At 37.4% G+C, this 17,457-nt stretch overlaps 1 protein-coding gene across 1 annotated transcript in view; it reads right to left on the reverse strand.

Annotated features, from left to right (window-relative positions):
- Window positions 1-17,457, reverse strand: part of pard6gb (par-6 family cell polarity regulator gamma b) — a 73,498-nt gene that overhangs the window by 41,010 nt on the left and 15,031 nt on the right. The window contains 1 exon segment of the mRNA NM_212563.1: window positions 15,370-15,592. Coding sequence (NP_997728.1) covers window positions 15,370-15,592 — 223 coding nt within the window.

Raw genomic sequence — 17,457 nt, forward strand, 5'->3', positions numbered from 1 at the left:
GAGAATCTTAAAGTTCAGGTCTTCTTCCATATTCGGTTCGTTGTGAGTTCCGAAAAAGGCTTGCCTGAGTCGGTTGTAGTAAGCATGTGGAGACTCATTGCGAGCTTGTTTTGTCTCCAGAGCACTTAACAGTCCTTGATCTGATTCAGGGTTTGCAAACTCTCTGATGAGGGCTTCTTGGAGCAAGCGATAATCATTCTTTACCCGAGCGGGTTGTCGGTCTAGGAAGCTGCGCACCTCAGTGCTGGATGTGGCTCGAAGCAAATACAGTCTTTCTTTATCAGAGACATTGGGTCTCATTTCCAGATGGAAATCAATGTCTTGCAAATAAGCGTGGACCTCCAAACCACCTGACACACTTGGAGTAAACTTGCCAATGTTTCTGGCCAGCTTGTCAAGGTCTTTAAGGTCCAGACTGTATGACGATCTGTGACTGGCTATCACAGGCTCTCGTCGCTGTGGGGTAAGGTAAGGCTCTTCAGAAGGTGTTGGCGAAGATCTTTGGCATGGTTTCTCACCTCTTTCAGTAGGTGAGAGCTCAGGGACAGGGGATCCTGTCCTACTTGGCAGGGGCGAGGCTGGTGCACATCTTGTCTTTGGAGGTTCATAGCGCAGTGCATAGGCATGCCTGAGTTCACTGGCGGATTCCTCTTTGATGTCATCCACTTCCTGCATTAGTCTGTCGATCTCATGTCTTGCTTCGCTCAGGTGGGTTTCAAGGGCTTTGATTCTGGCCTTCTTGTCTCTTAAGTCCACCTTCGCTTCCTTCAGTAGCTGTTCAGCGTAATCTAGCTTGTTAGCGACGTCAGCGTGGTCTGCTCTGGCTTGTTCTCTTTGTTCTGTGATGGCTGTTAGAGCTTCTTGTAGTTTGTCGATCTCCTCTTTGGTACCTTCATCTACCTCATTTGGTTGTTCCAGACGTTCCTGAGCCTCTAGCTCTAGCTGCTCGATGCGAGCTTGCAGGCGTGTCAGCTTGTGTTGGAGTTGGGAGGCGTGTCTGTCACTCAACTTGAGGGTGGCTATGAGTGTGTGACTCAAAGTACCAGTGATTTTGGCCAGCTCCTTGTGGTTGAAGCTTTGACTTGGGTCTTGCTTCATGATGCTGTCTATGTTCTCATCCAATTGGTTTTGCGTCAGGGGCTGCAGTGTTTCGGCAGCTTTAGGGAGGAGACTGCCTGTTACAACGCTCAGCCATGTTTCCAGGTCCTTCCAGTGGCCAACAGGATCTTTGGAGTGAGCCATGTTTTGCGGGGGGAGGACTTAGGATTTTAACTGACACAGACCTTGAAGAGAGATAGAGAGGAGAAAGAAAAAAAACAAGGTAGAACAATGCAAACAGAAAAGGAAAAATGTTAATGTGCAATGTTAAGTGTGTTCTAATGTTGAGTGAAGTGTGGTTCTCTGGAACTGTGGCCCTCTGGTGGGTACGCGTGTCTAACTGGTAGTCTCTGTGGAAAGAGTCAGTAGCACAGACACAGTGAGAGAACAAAGAAAACAAAAGTGATAAGGAGACTAAAGAGTAGGGTGAAAATCTGTAGTTTCCACTTTCCTAGAGAGAGGGTTCCTTTAGCTTTTGTTAAATATAAAAATAAGATTTCTAAATACCAGGACTAAAGTTGCTATTAACTTTCTTCTGAAGTGACAGAAAGTAGGACAACAATAACAGTATTGGCTTCTGAATAGGATTGACTCCGTACACCAAATAAATTGTTTCTGGATGCGTGTTTAGAATTGGATCTAACGACGCCTATCTTCTTGTTGACCTGATGAGTGAGAAAGGAGGGGTGAGATCAGACAATTTCAACAATTAAAAGTGTTCAAGTGTCCCAAACATCTATTAAATGTTTATAAAATTCTCTGCTTTTTGACTCTCACAAGCACAATCCTTAAACCAGCATCAATAGTCTAGTTAAAAAAAGATAGTTGAAAGAGATAACAAAGGAGTTATTTTCTCATAGCATTAGGTGTAATTAGGATGTCAAAACAATGGCACTGTTGAGTTGATACTTCAAGAAGTGTTGGTTTTATTGTGTTATATAGTAACCGCTTAGCCTACGTAGTAGAAAAATGCAATTTTCCTTTTGAATTTTGGCTAATTGGAGGGCTCCACTAGATGAAAAGACTAAATTCAAATTTGAATTGAACTTAACTTTAAACCTGTAAAGAAGTAATAACTTTTATAAATTATCATTAAGATTGATAAGAACACTTATGACTAAATTAAATTAATAATTGTTATTAAAATGATACCATACATCAATGAACCATTAATGAAATTTAAATTTCAAAACAATGAAGTTGGTTAAAGTAACATTTAATGCAGTTTATCATTAAATTAAACAATTACAATTTATTTAATCAGTGAGTCTTATCCGTATAAATCAACAGTCATAGGAAATGGGTGTTCCTAGATGTTGATGAATGGAAAAAGTATTTATAATTGAATAAGTCAGAGAGCGTTAATTTATAGTAATGAAAACAAAACTATAATTCATCACTTATAAAACCAACAGCTTATGTGAGTTTAAACTGATCAAATTCAACAGGCCAAGTACAGCAGGAAAAACAAAAATAAAATAAAATGATGGTGATTCAACTCAGCAGTTAGATCGTGCACACTTTTATTAACTTTGCATTTGTCAACTTTTCCAAGGTGAGTAAAGAGAAATAACTGAGATGCAAGAGTGATTTCAAACATCAGCCATACAATGCATTTAAGACCACTAAATGCTACGTGCTATCTATTAGCATTCGCTGCTACTGGAAATGCATAGACTTCAATGCAAACGCGTTAGCGTTAGTTTAGCTTAGCTTCACGCTATGCTTTTTGTTTACAATTCAAGCTGGCGCTGGCGTACTGCACATGCGCGCTTGAATGTAATTCCGGCAAGTCTCTCTGTACTTCCGGACCAAGGTTGCTGCTATGGCAACGACCACAAAGTGGAATAATAGCAAATTTCACAGTATCACTTGAGATGACGGCGCATCTCACACTGTTCAAGCAAAAAGCACTAGTTAGACTTTATATCTTAACAGTACTGAACGATTCTCAACTTATGAAAGTGAGATAAAATTAATCAACAGGATTTCTGAGATTAATACAAATCGTGACAGAGATATGGGGGATCTCAGCACTCTGTGTTAAGTCTGTTTAGACTGCAAACACATCCGTGGATTCAAACCACAATTTCAATTGATCAATTTCAAAACTTCTCCTATAAACTACGCTAGGCAGCTCTTTCTCTGAGCTCCGCGTTTTAAATCATTTACTAAGTATTAGCAAATTACAGGGCAACAAGAATTTAGTTAGCTATGCTAAATCGGTTACCAGGAGAAAACACAGCTGAGTTTCCATCCGGGAATCGCGGCGTACGAAATCATACTGTGAAGGCCTTATATAACGTTATGAGATAATCACAAAGGAATACGCTTTGTCTTTCTCTACATGCGCTTTAGAGCGGCTTACAGTGTGTCTCGGCGGACAACTTAAATGAAGTTTTACTTTCTTAACAACACTAAATGTAGTCAAGCAATAAAACAAATGGTACCACAATGAAATTGTGCAGTAGCAAAACTTTTGTTCCCTCTAATCTATTCTTTCCGGACAAAAATAGAAAAGATTAACAACGTGATTTCTGGGTTTTGTGCTTTAAAAGTTAGATCTGCTTGCCCAAATTATTCTCCACCACTATGTAAGAATCAGCTCTTTGGTTTAAATCATGTTTAAACTTTGGGGATTCGAATCAAAGATTCGAACATGATTCACATAGAATTATTTAAAGCTTACACTTAACTTAAGTATTTGACCAGCAAATAGAACGTTTAGTGTAAAGCAATTCTGTATTATATTATTACGTGGCCAACAATAACAATATAAAAACAGTATCTAATTATTTATTAAGCAAGGTAGCAGTATCTGAAGCTGAGGCATTAACTTATAAAGCACACAACACACCAACACGGATCTTAAAACGAAACAAAAGTTTATTGCTACTCTATAACACAAAAGTACTAATCTACGTAAAACAAACAAATGCACATACATACACACACGCACAAGCAGTTTGAGGAGAGTGGATTCAACTTCTAGCCTTTGCTAAGTTCTTAGCATTGTAACCTGAGAGAAACCGTAAAAGCAGAGAATTTCGCTATTCTTTACTACTTAAACATAATTCACACCAGAGTCAGCAATGGATAGAAACCTTGTTTGTGCTACTTGCGTTCTGATGTAATTTGGTTTCCTCGACTGGTCCAAAGGGAAATCCCGGCGAAGCTGATTGGTCAGCGTAGCAACTTCAGTGACGTGATGGAATTCCCTTGTCGGTGAAGAGGGGTTTCCTTAGTCGGTTACTAGGGATACAGATGTTGGACGAGGCGGCGTTCGAAGTCCTTCCTGGGTTCCTGTAGTTATGATGAGTTTCGGAGTTTGGATGTGTTGACCCGATGGCTTGTTGTTGAAGCGGTTGCACAAGCAGATCGGGGGTCGAGCCGGCAGCAAGTGAAGGTCGCGGCCTGCTCCGTGATGTAACGAGGCTTCCGGCGAGGCGATGTAACGGCCACAGCACGAGAAGAGCGACGTCCGGGCAGCGACGGCGGTGACGAATGTCAAAGATGACCGGCAAAAGACGACGATGAAATTCCTTTGTTCAAAGTTTTATAGGCTTTGGTAGAGGCTGGGTCTACACAATACTTGTCCAATCAGAGAAGGTGCGGGGTGGAGTCACACCCCAATTCTGCCCTCTAGGAGGCCGGGTTGACACCTGGTGTGGGTGCTGCTTTGATAGCATAGTGGTTAAAATAAAGTCTTATAACGTCGACACTTTTCATAGTATAGTTTCTTCATATAAACCAATGCATATGAAATGTTCCTAGCTTTCAATCAATACCAAACATGAAGTATTTCACAAACATTCTGTAGATTTCATTTATCACTAAGGGCTATTACTCATTAACTATCCATAACAGTTTTGTTAAACACATGGAACATGTACACACAAAAATCTACAGAAACATAAAGCAAACATACATTACTCAAATAAACACAGTTTTACTGTATGTCCATTAAACTTTGCAAGCGTTTCTGATCGCTTCTGTGTCTGCCTGAGAATGTGTATTCCTTGCAGACGCCAAAGGACAAGCGAACCAAAAGGTACTTCTCAAAAACCGGTTTGGTGGGTTTTTGATTGTAGAGCCTCTTATTGTTTTAGGGTGTAAAGTTAATTAACACGCAACTGTGATGTTGACTGGCTAGGTATCCTGTGGATTTGCCTTTTGCTGGGTGCCTGTGGATTGCTTTGAAAATGAAATCAATCTCAGACTCGTAGGCACCAACCAATCTTTTAAGGATAACATGGTCTGTGGCTTGTTCGGTTCTGGAACGATCCGTTGACTCCCCACACCATCAATAAGCTTGTCAAAAGTAGACTTCGGTACCAATCACTACTGAAAAAAGTCAATTTAATGCTAACATCTGAGCGCTGTTGAGCAGCATCTTAAACAAATATGACTGTAACTAGATACAATGATTATCGCTTTCTAGAAGCAGATACAGTCAGGCCTAAAATTATTCATACCCCTGGGATATGAATCATTTTAAGCTTGACTGTATATTAGGGCTGCACAATATATCGTTTCAGCTTCAATATTGCAATGTGTGTATTTGCAATAGTGCAATGTGGAGTAGGGTTGAGTTGATAGGATATGTCGTCGTCCATCCCCGATGGTTGATAGACATCACAATGGTGAGCCGGTCTCCCCGTCGCAGCAGCAACCCGCTCGCGAAAAATACACACTTAGGCCCCATTTACACTAATACATCTTAGTTTTAAAATGCCATTTTTGAAAGACAACAATCCATGTCCACACTGGTGTTCCATCTAGCATGTCTGAAAAGATCTCAGTCCACACTATACTGATGAAAACGCACATCACATGCCCATGGCGATGATGGCGTCTCACTATATTTGTTAAATGTAATATTTATTTAATCTTGACTCTATCCAACGACTCTTCGTCTTTTGAATCTATCAGGTAACATGTTACAGCATCAATACACTGCTTCAATCTTTCACTTTCCCATTTGTGCTTAGCAATTTTAGAGAAAACCTCAGATGCTGTTGGTTGTGCATCTTTTTTACCAACCAAGTTTGTCAATTATAACGACTCTGATCACTCTGCCTATTCATGCCAGAGTCCTGCAGAAAAAGTGATTGACAGGTGGTAACTTATCTTTATTTATTTATGATTTTGTTATGGATAAAACAAAGACCATGCGGGTCAGGTAGTTGAAACAGTAGGCTACAAATAATTAATTTGTAATGAATGAATTAATTATTCATGAATAATTATTTCACCAACGGCTATGACTACGATGCCATCGTTCACCGCGATGTTTGACATTCGACATCTTACGATGCCAAATTGGTCGACATCGCCCAACCCTAATGTAGAACACTGCCTGCCATAAATGAGGTTGGTGTCATGATCTCCTTCATTTCAAGTGTGCATGCACACTGTCTTGGGCAACCTGAAAATATATCAGTTTTGTTTGATACGGTTTTGAAATGAAACTTATAAGACTGTTGTTCATGATTCCACATAAGTAATGCAACACTAAGCTTAACAAACAGTTTTGGAGAATTTTATGTTTTTCCATTCAGACAGAATGCCCAAGCACATTGCCCGAGAGGAGTTTCAAAAATGGCTGTCAAGTGAAATTACTTGCCACAAAGGGACTTTGATTCAAATCATCTGCCAAAATTGTATTCATATCGCAATGTGAATTGCAGCAAAATAAAATAATCGCAATGTCAGATTTTTCCAATATTGTGCAGCGCTTCTGTATATGAGCAAGTTGATAGAGAACCAGTTTGTTCTTTTGACGACAACAACTGAAAACAGTTATGTTGTTTAATATTTATGTGACACTTTTTTCAGGAGTCCATGATGAATAGACAATTTAATTTTTTTTGCAAAACTATATACATGTTTGTATAATTCATTTTTTTGGCTTACAAACTTTAAAAAGTTGACTTATGTGCAGGAACACATTTCACGATTCTGTTTATTTGCATGACAATCTAATTAAACTGTCTGAACCTATTGGCTAAAATGAATTTGATTTGCAAGAGCTACTTTAGAGAGCACGAGAGTGACATTGTAACATCAGACATTTTATCAGCTTGTTCAAATAGACAGCTGTGAGGCCTTATTTCAGTGGCTCAGTGGTTAGCACTGTCACCTCACAGCAAGAAGGTAGATGGTTTGGGTCTCGGCTGGGCCAGTTGTAATTTCTGTGTGAAGTTTGCATGTTCTCCCCATGTTCATGTGGGTTTCCTCTGGGTGCTCCCCCACTATCTAAAGACATGCAGTATAGGTGATTCGAATAAAGTTAGCCATAGTGTATGAGTGCATGTGTGAATGTGAGTCTGTATGGGTGTTTCTAAGTGCTGGGTTGCATCCGCCATGTAAGATATATGACGAAATAGTTGGCGGTTCATTCCACTGTGATGACCTCTGATAAATAAGTCAAAGGAAAATGAATAAATGAATGAGTTTTAAAACAGTCAATCCACCATCACACTACAGGATAAGAAAAGTAGTTGCTACATTGCTACTTTTATTTTATTCCTCGCAACATTAAAGTATACAATGAAGAATGCTTAACATTCATTTCCTCTGAGTCCAGATTAGTCATTACCCAGAGGGGGAATTACTGAGCCTCTGGACAGGTGCACATAAGGTTGCTCTTTCCCACAATGCTCTAGTCCCTAGTGACTGCCTCTGCAGGGGTGAGTACTGGGTCTATACTGAGCTTCAGAAAACCCTGAGTCAGTGTCTGCTACATCACATCAAGTCCATGTCTGGTTAAACTAAAGAAAGGAAATTAATTCCGACTGCTTGGGATTTGTTTGGCTTATTTTATAGCTCATCCTTTAAATAAAGGAAGTCTCCACTGGTGACCTTTCTTAGTGAGAGAGTGAGAGCGGAACAAAAGGAATAACTGAAATGTAATAAAAGTTAAAGGATTAGTTTACCCCCCCCAAAAAATAAAATAAAATCTGCTATTAATTACTTATCCTCATGTTGCTACAATCGCCCATGACCTTAGATCATCTTTGGAACAAATTAAGACACACTTTTGTTTGGCAAAAAAACAAACAACAACAACAACAAAAAAATGTAAAATGACTTTGTTCACCAATGTCTTCCCCATCAGAGATCAAGGTGCACGTTTACTACAGCCATTATGACGTTTGCATGTTGCGCTGCCAGTAATAGCAATGTGTTGTATTGCTTGTAGTAAACACACCCTGACCTAAAGCGAAAAAAAAAGATATATGCCCCAATAGTGTTCTTGAAGCATTGCATTACAGTTGGAATGGAATGTTTTGACAATGTTTTTGGTTCTTAAGGACCATTGCTGTCTATGTTGGAGCCTAAGAGATCTAAAATATCTAAATTTGTGTTCCGAAATATGAACAAAGGTCTCAGGCATTGGAACAACATGAAGATGAGTAATTAATAACAGAATTTTTGTTTGGAAACAACTGGTGAGTAGGCATTGGGCGGTATAAGATTCTGACACTATGATAACCTTAGATATAAATCTCACGGTTTCACGGTATCACAGTATTGAGATTACTGCTCTAAAATATATTCTTTTTCATTGTCTGGGTAAAAAAACAAAACCTTTTTCCCCTTTGTACACAATATATTTTAATTTGAGAAACATTTAAAATATTTTGGAGCAGTAAACATGTCAGGCTAAATAATTCAAATCATTGACTTCTGCTGTTTTCGTTAGTTTTAAAAACGCTGATTTTTTTACAACTTAAAACGATGACTTTGGAGATCTTTTCTGCAAGATATCCTGCTGTCCTAAAAAACTAACTACAAAAAATGTCAATTAAAAATCTTACTCATACCTAAGGAACGGTGTAGCAGAAGATTTTGACATTTTCAAAACCTTGACTTTTCCAAACCACGGTATACCTTGAACGCGGTTATAGAAGTAATTTTTTTTTTGTGATTTCTTTAAGAAAACTTAATTCCCAGTATTTTATAAAACTGATTGAATGTATGATTATTTGAATGAAAAATTCCATATTTCATATATTTACACAGTGAAAATGGTTTAATTTACAATAATGTTCCATGAGTTGATGAATAAACTATCAACCTTTGATACAGTATTTATTTATTTGTTAGTTAATAGAAAATTATAGCTTAATTGTTACTCATGTTAGTAGTTAGCCACTAAAGATTAATAAACAAAATGTTTTGCATTTTCATCTCTGTATAATCTCTTAAAAATCGCCAACTTTAATGTCTAGTTATGCATATTTGAAATAGGCCATCAAAAGCCACTAAAAACCTGTCACTTTCCATTCTTTATCAATGATGCAGACAAACATCCAAAAAGTAGAGTTATTTGTTTTTATGGCTGCATAATATTGGAAAAATGTGACATTGCAATATTCAGATTTTCTATGATATATACTGCAATATGAAGACAATATGATCATATGACTAAAACAGCTTTATTTGAAAAAATATATAGTCATTTAGATTAATTGGGATAAATTTGAATGAAAGCAAATCGTGCATAAAACATAATAAACAAAATACAAGCATGAACAAATGAAACTACGGACGTAACAATTCACCTGACTCACGATTCGATATGATTTACTTAATTTATTTATTTCAAATAATTTAGAAAATGATTTGAAACAAATTAAAAGTGAAGGCTCTTTAATTTTTTCCCTAAATGCTGCACATTATTTTTTCAAAATAATATATTTAATATTTGCACACAGTTTGTGTTTTGTCTGACACACTTCACAAACAATCATTTTACTCTGCTGCCCCACCTCTCGCTCGCTGCTGATATGCTGATATGATTTCTATGAGAGTTAAACAGCATTTAGGCACGGAAATTGAATAATCAAATGTAAAATAACACTGCGCAGACTTGATTATAAAAAATCCAGTAAGATTATTACTTAAAATGAAAACTTCTTGTGCCTAAAAGTTTTAAACTCATCCACAGGTCTTAAAAACACATACACACGATTCAACTTTTCACACATTATGGTTAATCTCTGTTGCAAAGCTGCTCAACTAAAACTCCAACTCAACATTGCAAACTTATGCTACAGCCACATGCACTATTTATGTGTCAAAAAATAAACCAGACAGTCTTTTTTTTTTTTTTGAGAAGCCCTTACAAACATAAAACTGCAGCCGAGTCCATCTGTGGTCTGAATGTCATTTTTGGCTCCTGAAGTCCAGAGTATTTCTGCTCAGGAATAATGACTGACTCACTGTCTATCTGTGTCTACGTGAGGATTGGATGAGTGACAGGAATGCTGGGACTCTCCAGTATCACCCAGCGAGCGCTGCGTGTTACGAGCTTACTCACGCTCAGGTTAAGAGATAGCCAAAGCGTGAGAAAGCACCTCATTGTTCCACGTCCAACAATGGTCACTATGAGCACTGAATGGCACTCACAGATACGAGCAAAGAAGCTAATTAGCATAATAGTACAAATCCTGCTGACCACTTAAAAGCTTGTGCTCCTGCAAGAAAACACGACTTACGTAATCCACGCCTGGAAGCCAAGCCGTCAAAGAGAAGTAAAACTTTACATGCATGAACGGTTCGACCACATTCCAGTCGCTAGTACAAACAAATGTTAAATCCATCTATATAAACTTTAAAACGAAGCTTATGTGGTGATATGATGGTGTACAAAAGCCTAAAACAGCATTCGGGATTTTATTTTATGATGGTAATAATAACACAGAATAAAAAGCATATTATAAATATTAAAATGGCCAGATAAACTTTTTAAACGCAAGTCAATGGGTTTTTTAAGCGCACATTCCTATTGAAGGTGAAAAGTGTGTGTTTGTATAATGTTGTTAGCATTTTACAATATTAATTGTGTGATATTATTACAATTTTAAACAATGGCTTTTTATTTAGTGTTCTACAATGCTTAATTGCGATACTATAAATATTTTGTGTTAATATCAGTGCTAAAGTTGCTTAATATTTGTGTGAAACAAAGTTTTTGAACATTTTCAATCTTAAAATAGTACCAAAGCAAGAAATCTACATAATAAAACATCTTTATTTGTTTAATTTTATTGTGGTCATATGTTAAAATCAAAACATTCTATCCAAGACTGAAAACAGCTTGAAGGCTGTTCTTGAAGTTTGACTATGTATTGCATCTTGCTTGAAGGCATTAATGGACTTTACGGTTGTGTAACCGCAGAGTATGCAAATAATCACAGAGGAGCGTAACTTCATACCTTTAAAGCACGGTAAGAAAAGCGGTTTGTCTGTGGAAAGATGAGCACAGCCCAGCCTGCTGAGGTGCCTCTTTCTGGGTTTTGTTTCTTTTCACGTGGCTCTTTTGTGTGCGTGTGTGACATGCCCACCATACCAGCAGACTGTGACCTGCTTTCAATAGGCTGTACTTGCTCGGAGAACAGATCTAAACACTGAATTGGATGGCAAAGTCTAGTTTTAAATAATAACAATAACAATAGTCATAAATAAATTAATTAATTAATAAAAAATAATACATAACCTTCAGCAATTTGTGGCATGCAAAACTTTTTCATTTGATCAACAAAACAATAATATGCAAACTTTACAGAAATTTGGTTGCTTGTTTTGGCAATAGAATAAGAAAAAAACAATTTAGGGTGCTTTCACATTAGCACTTTTGGTCCAAACCCGGGTTCATTTGACATCAAAAGTACGGTAGGTTTAGCTAGTGTGAATGCTGTCTTCTGAACTCGGGTGCGCACCCATGAACTGTACCCAATAGGGTTGGGCGATGTTGACCAATTTGGCATCGTACGATGTCTAATGTGAAACACTGTCATTGTTAAATATCAATTAATTATAACCTACTGTTTTCACTACCTGACCCACATGGTCTTTGCTTACCCATAACCAAATCATAAAAGTTACACACAAATTACCACCTTTCAATCACTCTGGCATGAATAGGCAGTAATCTGTGTCATTCTAATGGCTTTTCCCACAGCTGGTGAAGGAGATTTCGTATGGAGTTCACTGTAATTTGCATTGTGATTGATGATAACTTCCTTATTTTATTATTATTATGAGGAAATAACAAGTAAAGATGCTAGGGCTTGACCATTTTGGTCGCATATGCGCCCGAAATTTTATCTAAGCGTCCTTAAAAATATTTGGAAGCATTAGGGCGAGTGCATACATTTTCACTGTTTTCACTGTAAAATCCTCACAGCGTGCCCGGATTTAGGAGACATTTTTTGCAGAATGCATCTTTGCACCTAAAACACCAAACCTAGCACCCAGGAACAGATAAACAGTTGTTATGTGAACTTGAAGTAAAAAAAAAAGCCTGCAACGCTTGCCCCGCCTTTGTGCTCTTTTTATTGGCCCACTGCTCTAGAACTGAACGCGAATGATTGGTGAATATCAGCTGTCAATCACTCAGTCAATGCCTTTAGATGAAAGAAGCTACAACCACGAAAATGTGAAGCGCGGAAGATGAGAGAATAAAAATAACACTGACAGATTTTGTTTTAGAAAACACCTAAAGTTACTAATATTGGCACATAGTGATCATGTGCTGAATGTCAATCCAGCATTTACACTTTTCGAAGAGTGGATAAAAGATCCATTGATGTGATCCTTCGCAATAGTCACATTGCAAGTATTATAATTCATCATTTTGCTGTGTATTTTAGGTCTGTGCCTGTGTGAGGGTTTTAAAAGCATTCAGGCATAAGAAATTGTACAATTTGTAACTTCTGTTCAAAAAGGTCATGATTCGCACTCATCAAATAATTGCTTCGTACTGTTTTTATTTTTACATTCTTTGAGTGATACAAAAACACTAACGTTTCGGCACAATGTCTTGGTGTGGCACAATCCTCTCACTCCACCCTTTTATCCCATAATCAATCACATCATTGCGTCATTGGGTAGACGGCCACTCGATGATTAAACAACAATCTCATTAATATCATTTAATCAACCACACAAGATTATGATTATGATATATTAAAATTAAAAAGAGACTGTTGGTAATCATCAAGAAGCCGTCTAGCTAATTGACACAATATAACAAATGTATTTTTTGATGTTTTGGACTGTCGGAACTACATTGTATTGATGTAAATATGCTATTCTCCTGTCAAAATGATGTTTTTAAAGGTGAGAGTAAATATTTCTTGTGTGGTTAGTTATGTGTGTTGAGGTGAAGGTGAGATTGTCTTTAATCATCGAGTGGCTGTCAAATGTATTTTTTAATGTTTTGGACTGTCAAATTTTTATTACATTAATGTAGACACAAACAAATGATAATAATTGATATGCTATTTTTCTGTGAAATAATATTTTGGATATGAAGGTAAATAGTCCTTATGTGGTTAATCATGAAATAATGAAATGAAAATGAGATTGTTTTTTAATCATCGAGTGGCCGTCTAACCAATATGATTGATTTTTGGATGAAAGGGTGGAGTGAGAGGATTGTGTCACACACTGAGGAAGGCATTGTGCTGAAACGTTTGTGTTTTTGTATCACCTGAAGAATGTTAAAATAAAAATCATGACCTTTTTGAACAGTAGTATTGACAAGATTAACGTACCAAAGAAGTGTCTTTAAAAACCGCCAGGACGCAGGGCAAACTTCATTACTCTACACACAATTTGCAACTTCGAAAAATTGACAGCGATTAATTTTATTGAATTGTTTATAAAACGAAGACTATGCAGTATTATTTTCATTTAATTATTCAATTACTGCATACCAGAACACATTTTAACTTCCTCTGAAAACAATTACACACATTTTTTTTCATTTTTATCTTTTTCTCAATTGAATTTATCCATCTATGCTTGTAGATGGTTTATTTTGTTTTACTCGCTCCCCTACAGAATCATCCCAATCAATCTAAAACTATAAATTCTTTTCAAACAGTTACTCAACTCATACTGTAAAAAATATTATATTAAGTTGGCTAAAAAAAAATCTCCAGGATTGTGTTGTTTCAGCTCAATTTAAATCAGTAGTTTAAACAAACAGCAAATGTCATTGTTAGAGTGCATCTAATGAAATTGAATTCATATCGCAGAATAAAAAGAAAATATCACAATGTTAGACTTTTCCAATATCATGCAGCCCTATCATGTAATTCAGAGAAGTACGCCAAAACTGTGAAAAATAATGTTATAAATGTGAGAAAAATACAATTACATAAAACAAAGTCCTGAGACAAATCCGAATTGTGAGATGCATATATATGCAGAAATGAATGAAATCATGAAACTGTGGCATAACATAAAACAACGATTTATCAACAAAATGTAGTCATGCCAGTTTTTTCCAACTGACACAACAGCGAACTAATGCTAATTTTGGTATTCAACTAAGTAGATAAATGTATCCATTGCCAAATATCTTAAAACAACCAAACACATTTACCTATTTCTATTACTGACCGGTCTGGAAAGCAGTTACTGCAACTGAACAAACACACTCTCAGATGTTGAAAGGACAGACCAAAGTATCCACACTATAACAGTTGAGGTAGAGGATGCTGATTTATCTTTAAAAGTGCATTGGGATTTACAGGAAGAGTTGGAGTCTCTCTACAGGAAAGAACTGTCACTCTCTTCCCAAGCATCAAAACCAGCAGCCTTTCCTGTAGAAAGTTATCTCCAGACCACAGCAACTCCACCACACACACACACACACACACACACACACACACACACACACACACACAAAATAAGAAGGAAACAGTGACAGCATAATAGCTAAGCGCGGGGGCCACGTTTGAGACTGCGTGTTTGTATCTCTGTGCTCCAAAATCACAGCGTACAATCACAGATCACGTGATGCTGTTTACCCTGTACTTTTGCCTGACCACACAACCACAGAAATTGTGGGTTGAATCTGCCTGATTGTTCTTTTAGTATTTACTACATTCTGTAGGATTTTAACCCCTATCTGAGTGATTTATAATTGGGGTCAGATGAAACTGAAACTATGATACAGTGCATCCTTGTATGCTGATGTGTATGCAGGAGTGACTTCGGTGCATTTTAGTAATAATACATATTTTAAAAGTTGATGTTTTTGGACAAAGCTAGCATTAATCATTTTACCAGATGTGAATGGTAGAATTAATTGGGTTAAAATGATCTAACAACATCAAGCAACTAGAGACGTGTCACTAGACAATGCTTCAAATAAAGCAGGAACATCCACCTCAAAGAAAAACAGCACAAGGCAAAACTGGGTCATGAGGAATAAAGGAGGTGGGAAGGAAGCGAGTGAGCTCGTACCTTGTCTCTGGATAAAGATCCGCAGCAGGGGGTGTGCGGTGGACACGGCCTTGCTGAAATTCTCATCGTTGTTGATGGGGAGGAGATCTCCATGAATGTCTGCATATCCGATCATCACCTCCATGTTTGCGATCCGGTGGATGGTCATGATGAGTTTGTAGAATTCCTCGAATTTGCCGGGTTTTATTCGATCCACTGAAAATCTCCGGAACTCTGCTCCATACTGCAAAACAATGGCCCAAGTCAGCATGCTGCTACAAAACATGACTTTACTGATAGCTGAACAATATATTGGACACTGTTTGGGATTTGTTAGTGATTACAATAGTTTTATTTTTATTTTATTTTTATTTTTTTTGAAAAGGTATCAATAGAATTTGCCAACACTGCAGGAATGGACCTTCATGTTTGCTTTATGTTTAAAAAAGTATGTCTCTATAATTTCCCAACACAATCTGGCAATTCAATGTACTTTTTTTTATAAGGTCAGGTTGTTCACCTATTGATATATTGAAATCATAATAATGAATCATTTTAACCAATATGTGCGGGTTCAACTAATGTAACAAAAATAACCTCATTGAGCATGCGCATATTTTGCCAGCAACCATAATAGCAGTTTAGCGGTAATGTAATGGTCATGAGATGATACGCAATAGTCCAGAAGACCAGTCAGAAATGACAGTAAATAGCTATGCCAAAAACGTGTCTATATTGAAACTGAACACTTGCATTTCCAAATTAAAAGGGGGTGTCAGCATTTTTTAAAATGCTCTATTTTTGTGGGTCAAAGATGCTGATGTACTGGATGCCAGGTGTAGCCATAACAAAGCTTTACATTTTAAGACTAAAATAGGCTAATGAAACTGAATATTTTACTGTGATTTTATTTACATAAAATTTTATTTAACAGACTAGTTTGTGTTTTGGCACTGAAGCAGACCTTGTTTTCAACTTCATCTCAAGAGTTTTTGTTTATTTTGTAGAAAACTGACCAATAAAAAATACATTAAAATTAAGATACAATATACCAAACAAACTTAATTTCAAAAAGATAATTTTTCAGACAAAAACAGATGAGCAATGAACACAGCTGTGCAGGTGGATGATTTGCTTCGCTCCATGGAAAATAAGAATTTAATTAATGCTCCATTGTATTTGTTGCATCACAAACCTGTCATATATTTGCTACATGTTTAATATCCGTCATTATTTTAAAGATTATGTCCTGAGCATCTTATTTTTTCCTCTGTGCTGATGTGCTTTCATTTTTTCCATCTCCCTCACGGTGAGATTTGGTGAGGAAATACATATCAAGTAAAACTGGCCTCAGACAGTTTAGGTTAGTCTGCGTCAAACCTGCAAGAAAATATCAGGGTTTGCTAAAAGGCTGGTTATTTTATCAACGATTAGGGTCAATAGTGGTAGCCTACTGCAGATTTCAAAGAAAAATCTTAATATTAAAAAAGGAGCTGGACCACAACAGATCAATGCCATAACGAATGCTCAAATAATGTAGCCTAGTTTACAAGCATGTTTTTAGTTAGGGTGCTTTCACACCTGTGAATCGATTCAGTTATTCCGAAACAGAGATTAAAATTGTTACATTGTTGCTCTTTGCTCTTGGAGCGGTTCGCTTTCACACTGCAAAGTTTCTAATCGGACCAAAAGAGCTAAAACAAGTCACGTGCGAGTAAACTCTCCTTACATTGGTCAGAGTGTCAGGGTTTATTTTGCAGCGTCCCGCTCAGCTGTCAAGAGAGGTGGTGGTTTAGTGGTGATTGACAGGGTGCGCGCACGTGACGTGTCTGAGGAGAGACACGGTAGGGAGAGGTGAGAAGGGTGCGCGACGATGCCTATTTGAGGACTGGGAGAGAGACGCGAGATTACCGGGAGATCATCACTCGTTTGCGGGCATCCGGAGACTCGCGAAACTTCTCGCCCTACTCATAATTCTCTCTTTATATAGCCGTAAGCCTATTACATATCCATAAAACACTGTGATATAACCGCGCTCGGATCGGATCGCTTTCTCACTGCAATCGAACCGCTCCAGGGTTCGTTTCAATCTAGCCGAGACCACCTCAT

Source organism: Danio rerio, chromosome 19 (assembly GCF_052040795.2).
Source record: "Danio rerio strain M-AB ecotype USA chromosome 19, GRCz13ab, whole genome shotgun sequence".
In the NCBI taxonomy this organism is placed as follows: Eukaryota; Metazoa; Chordata; class Actinopteri; order Cypriniformes; family Danionidae; genus Danio; species Danio rerio.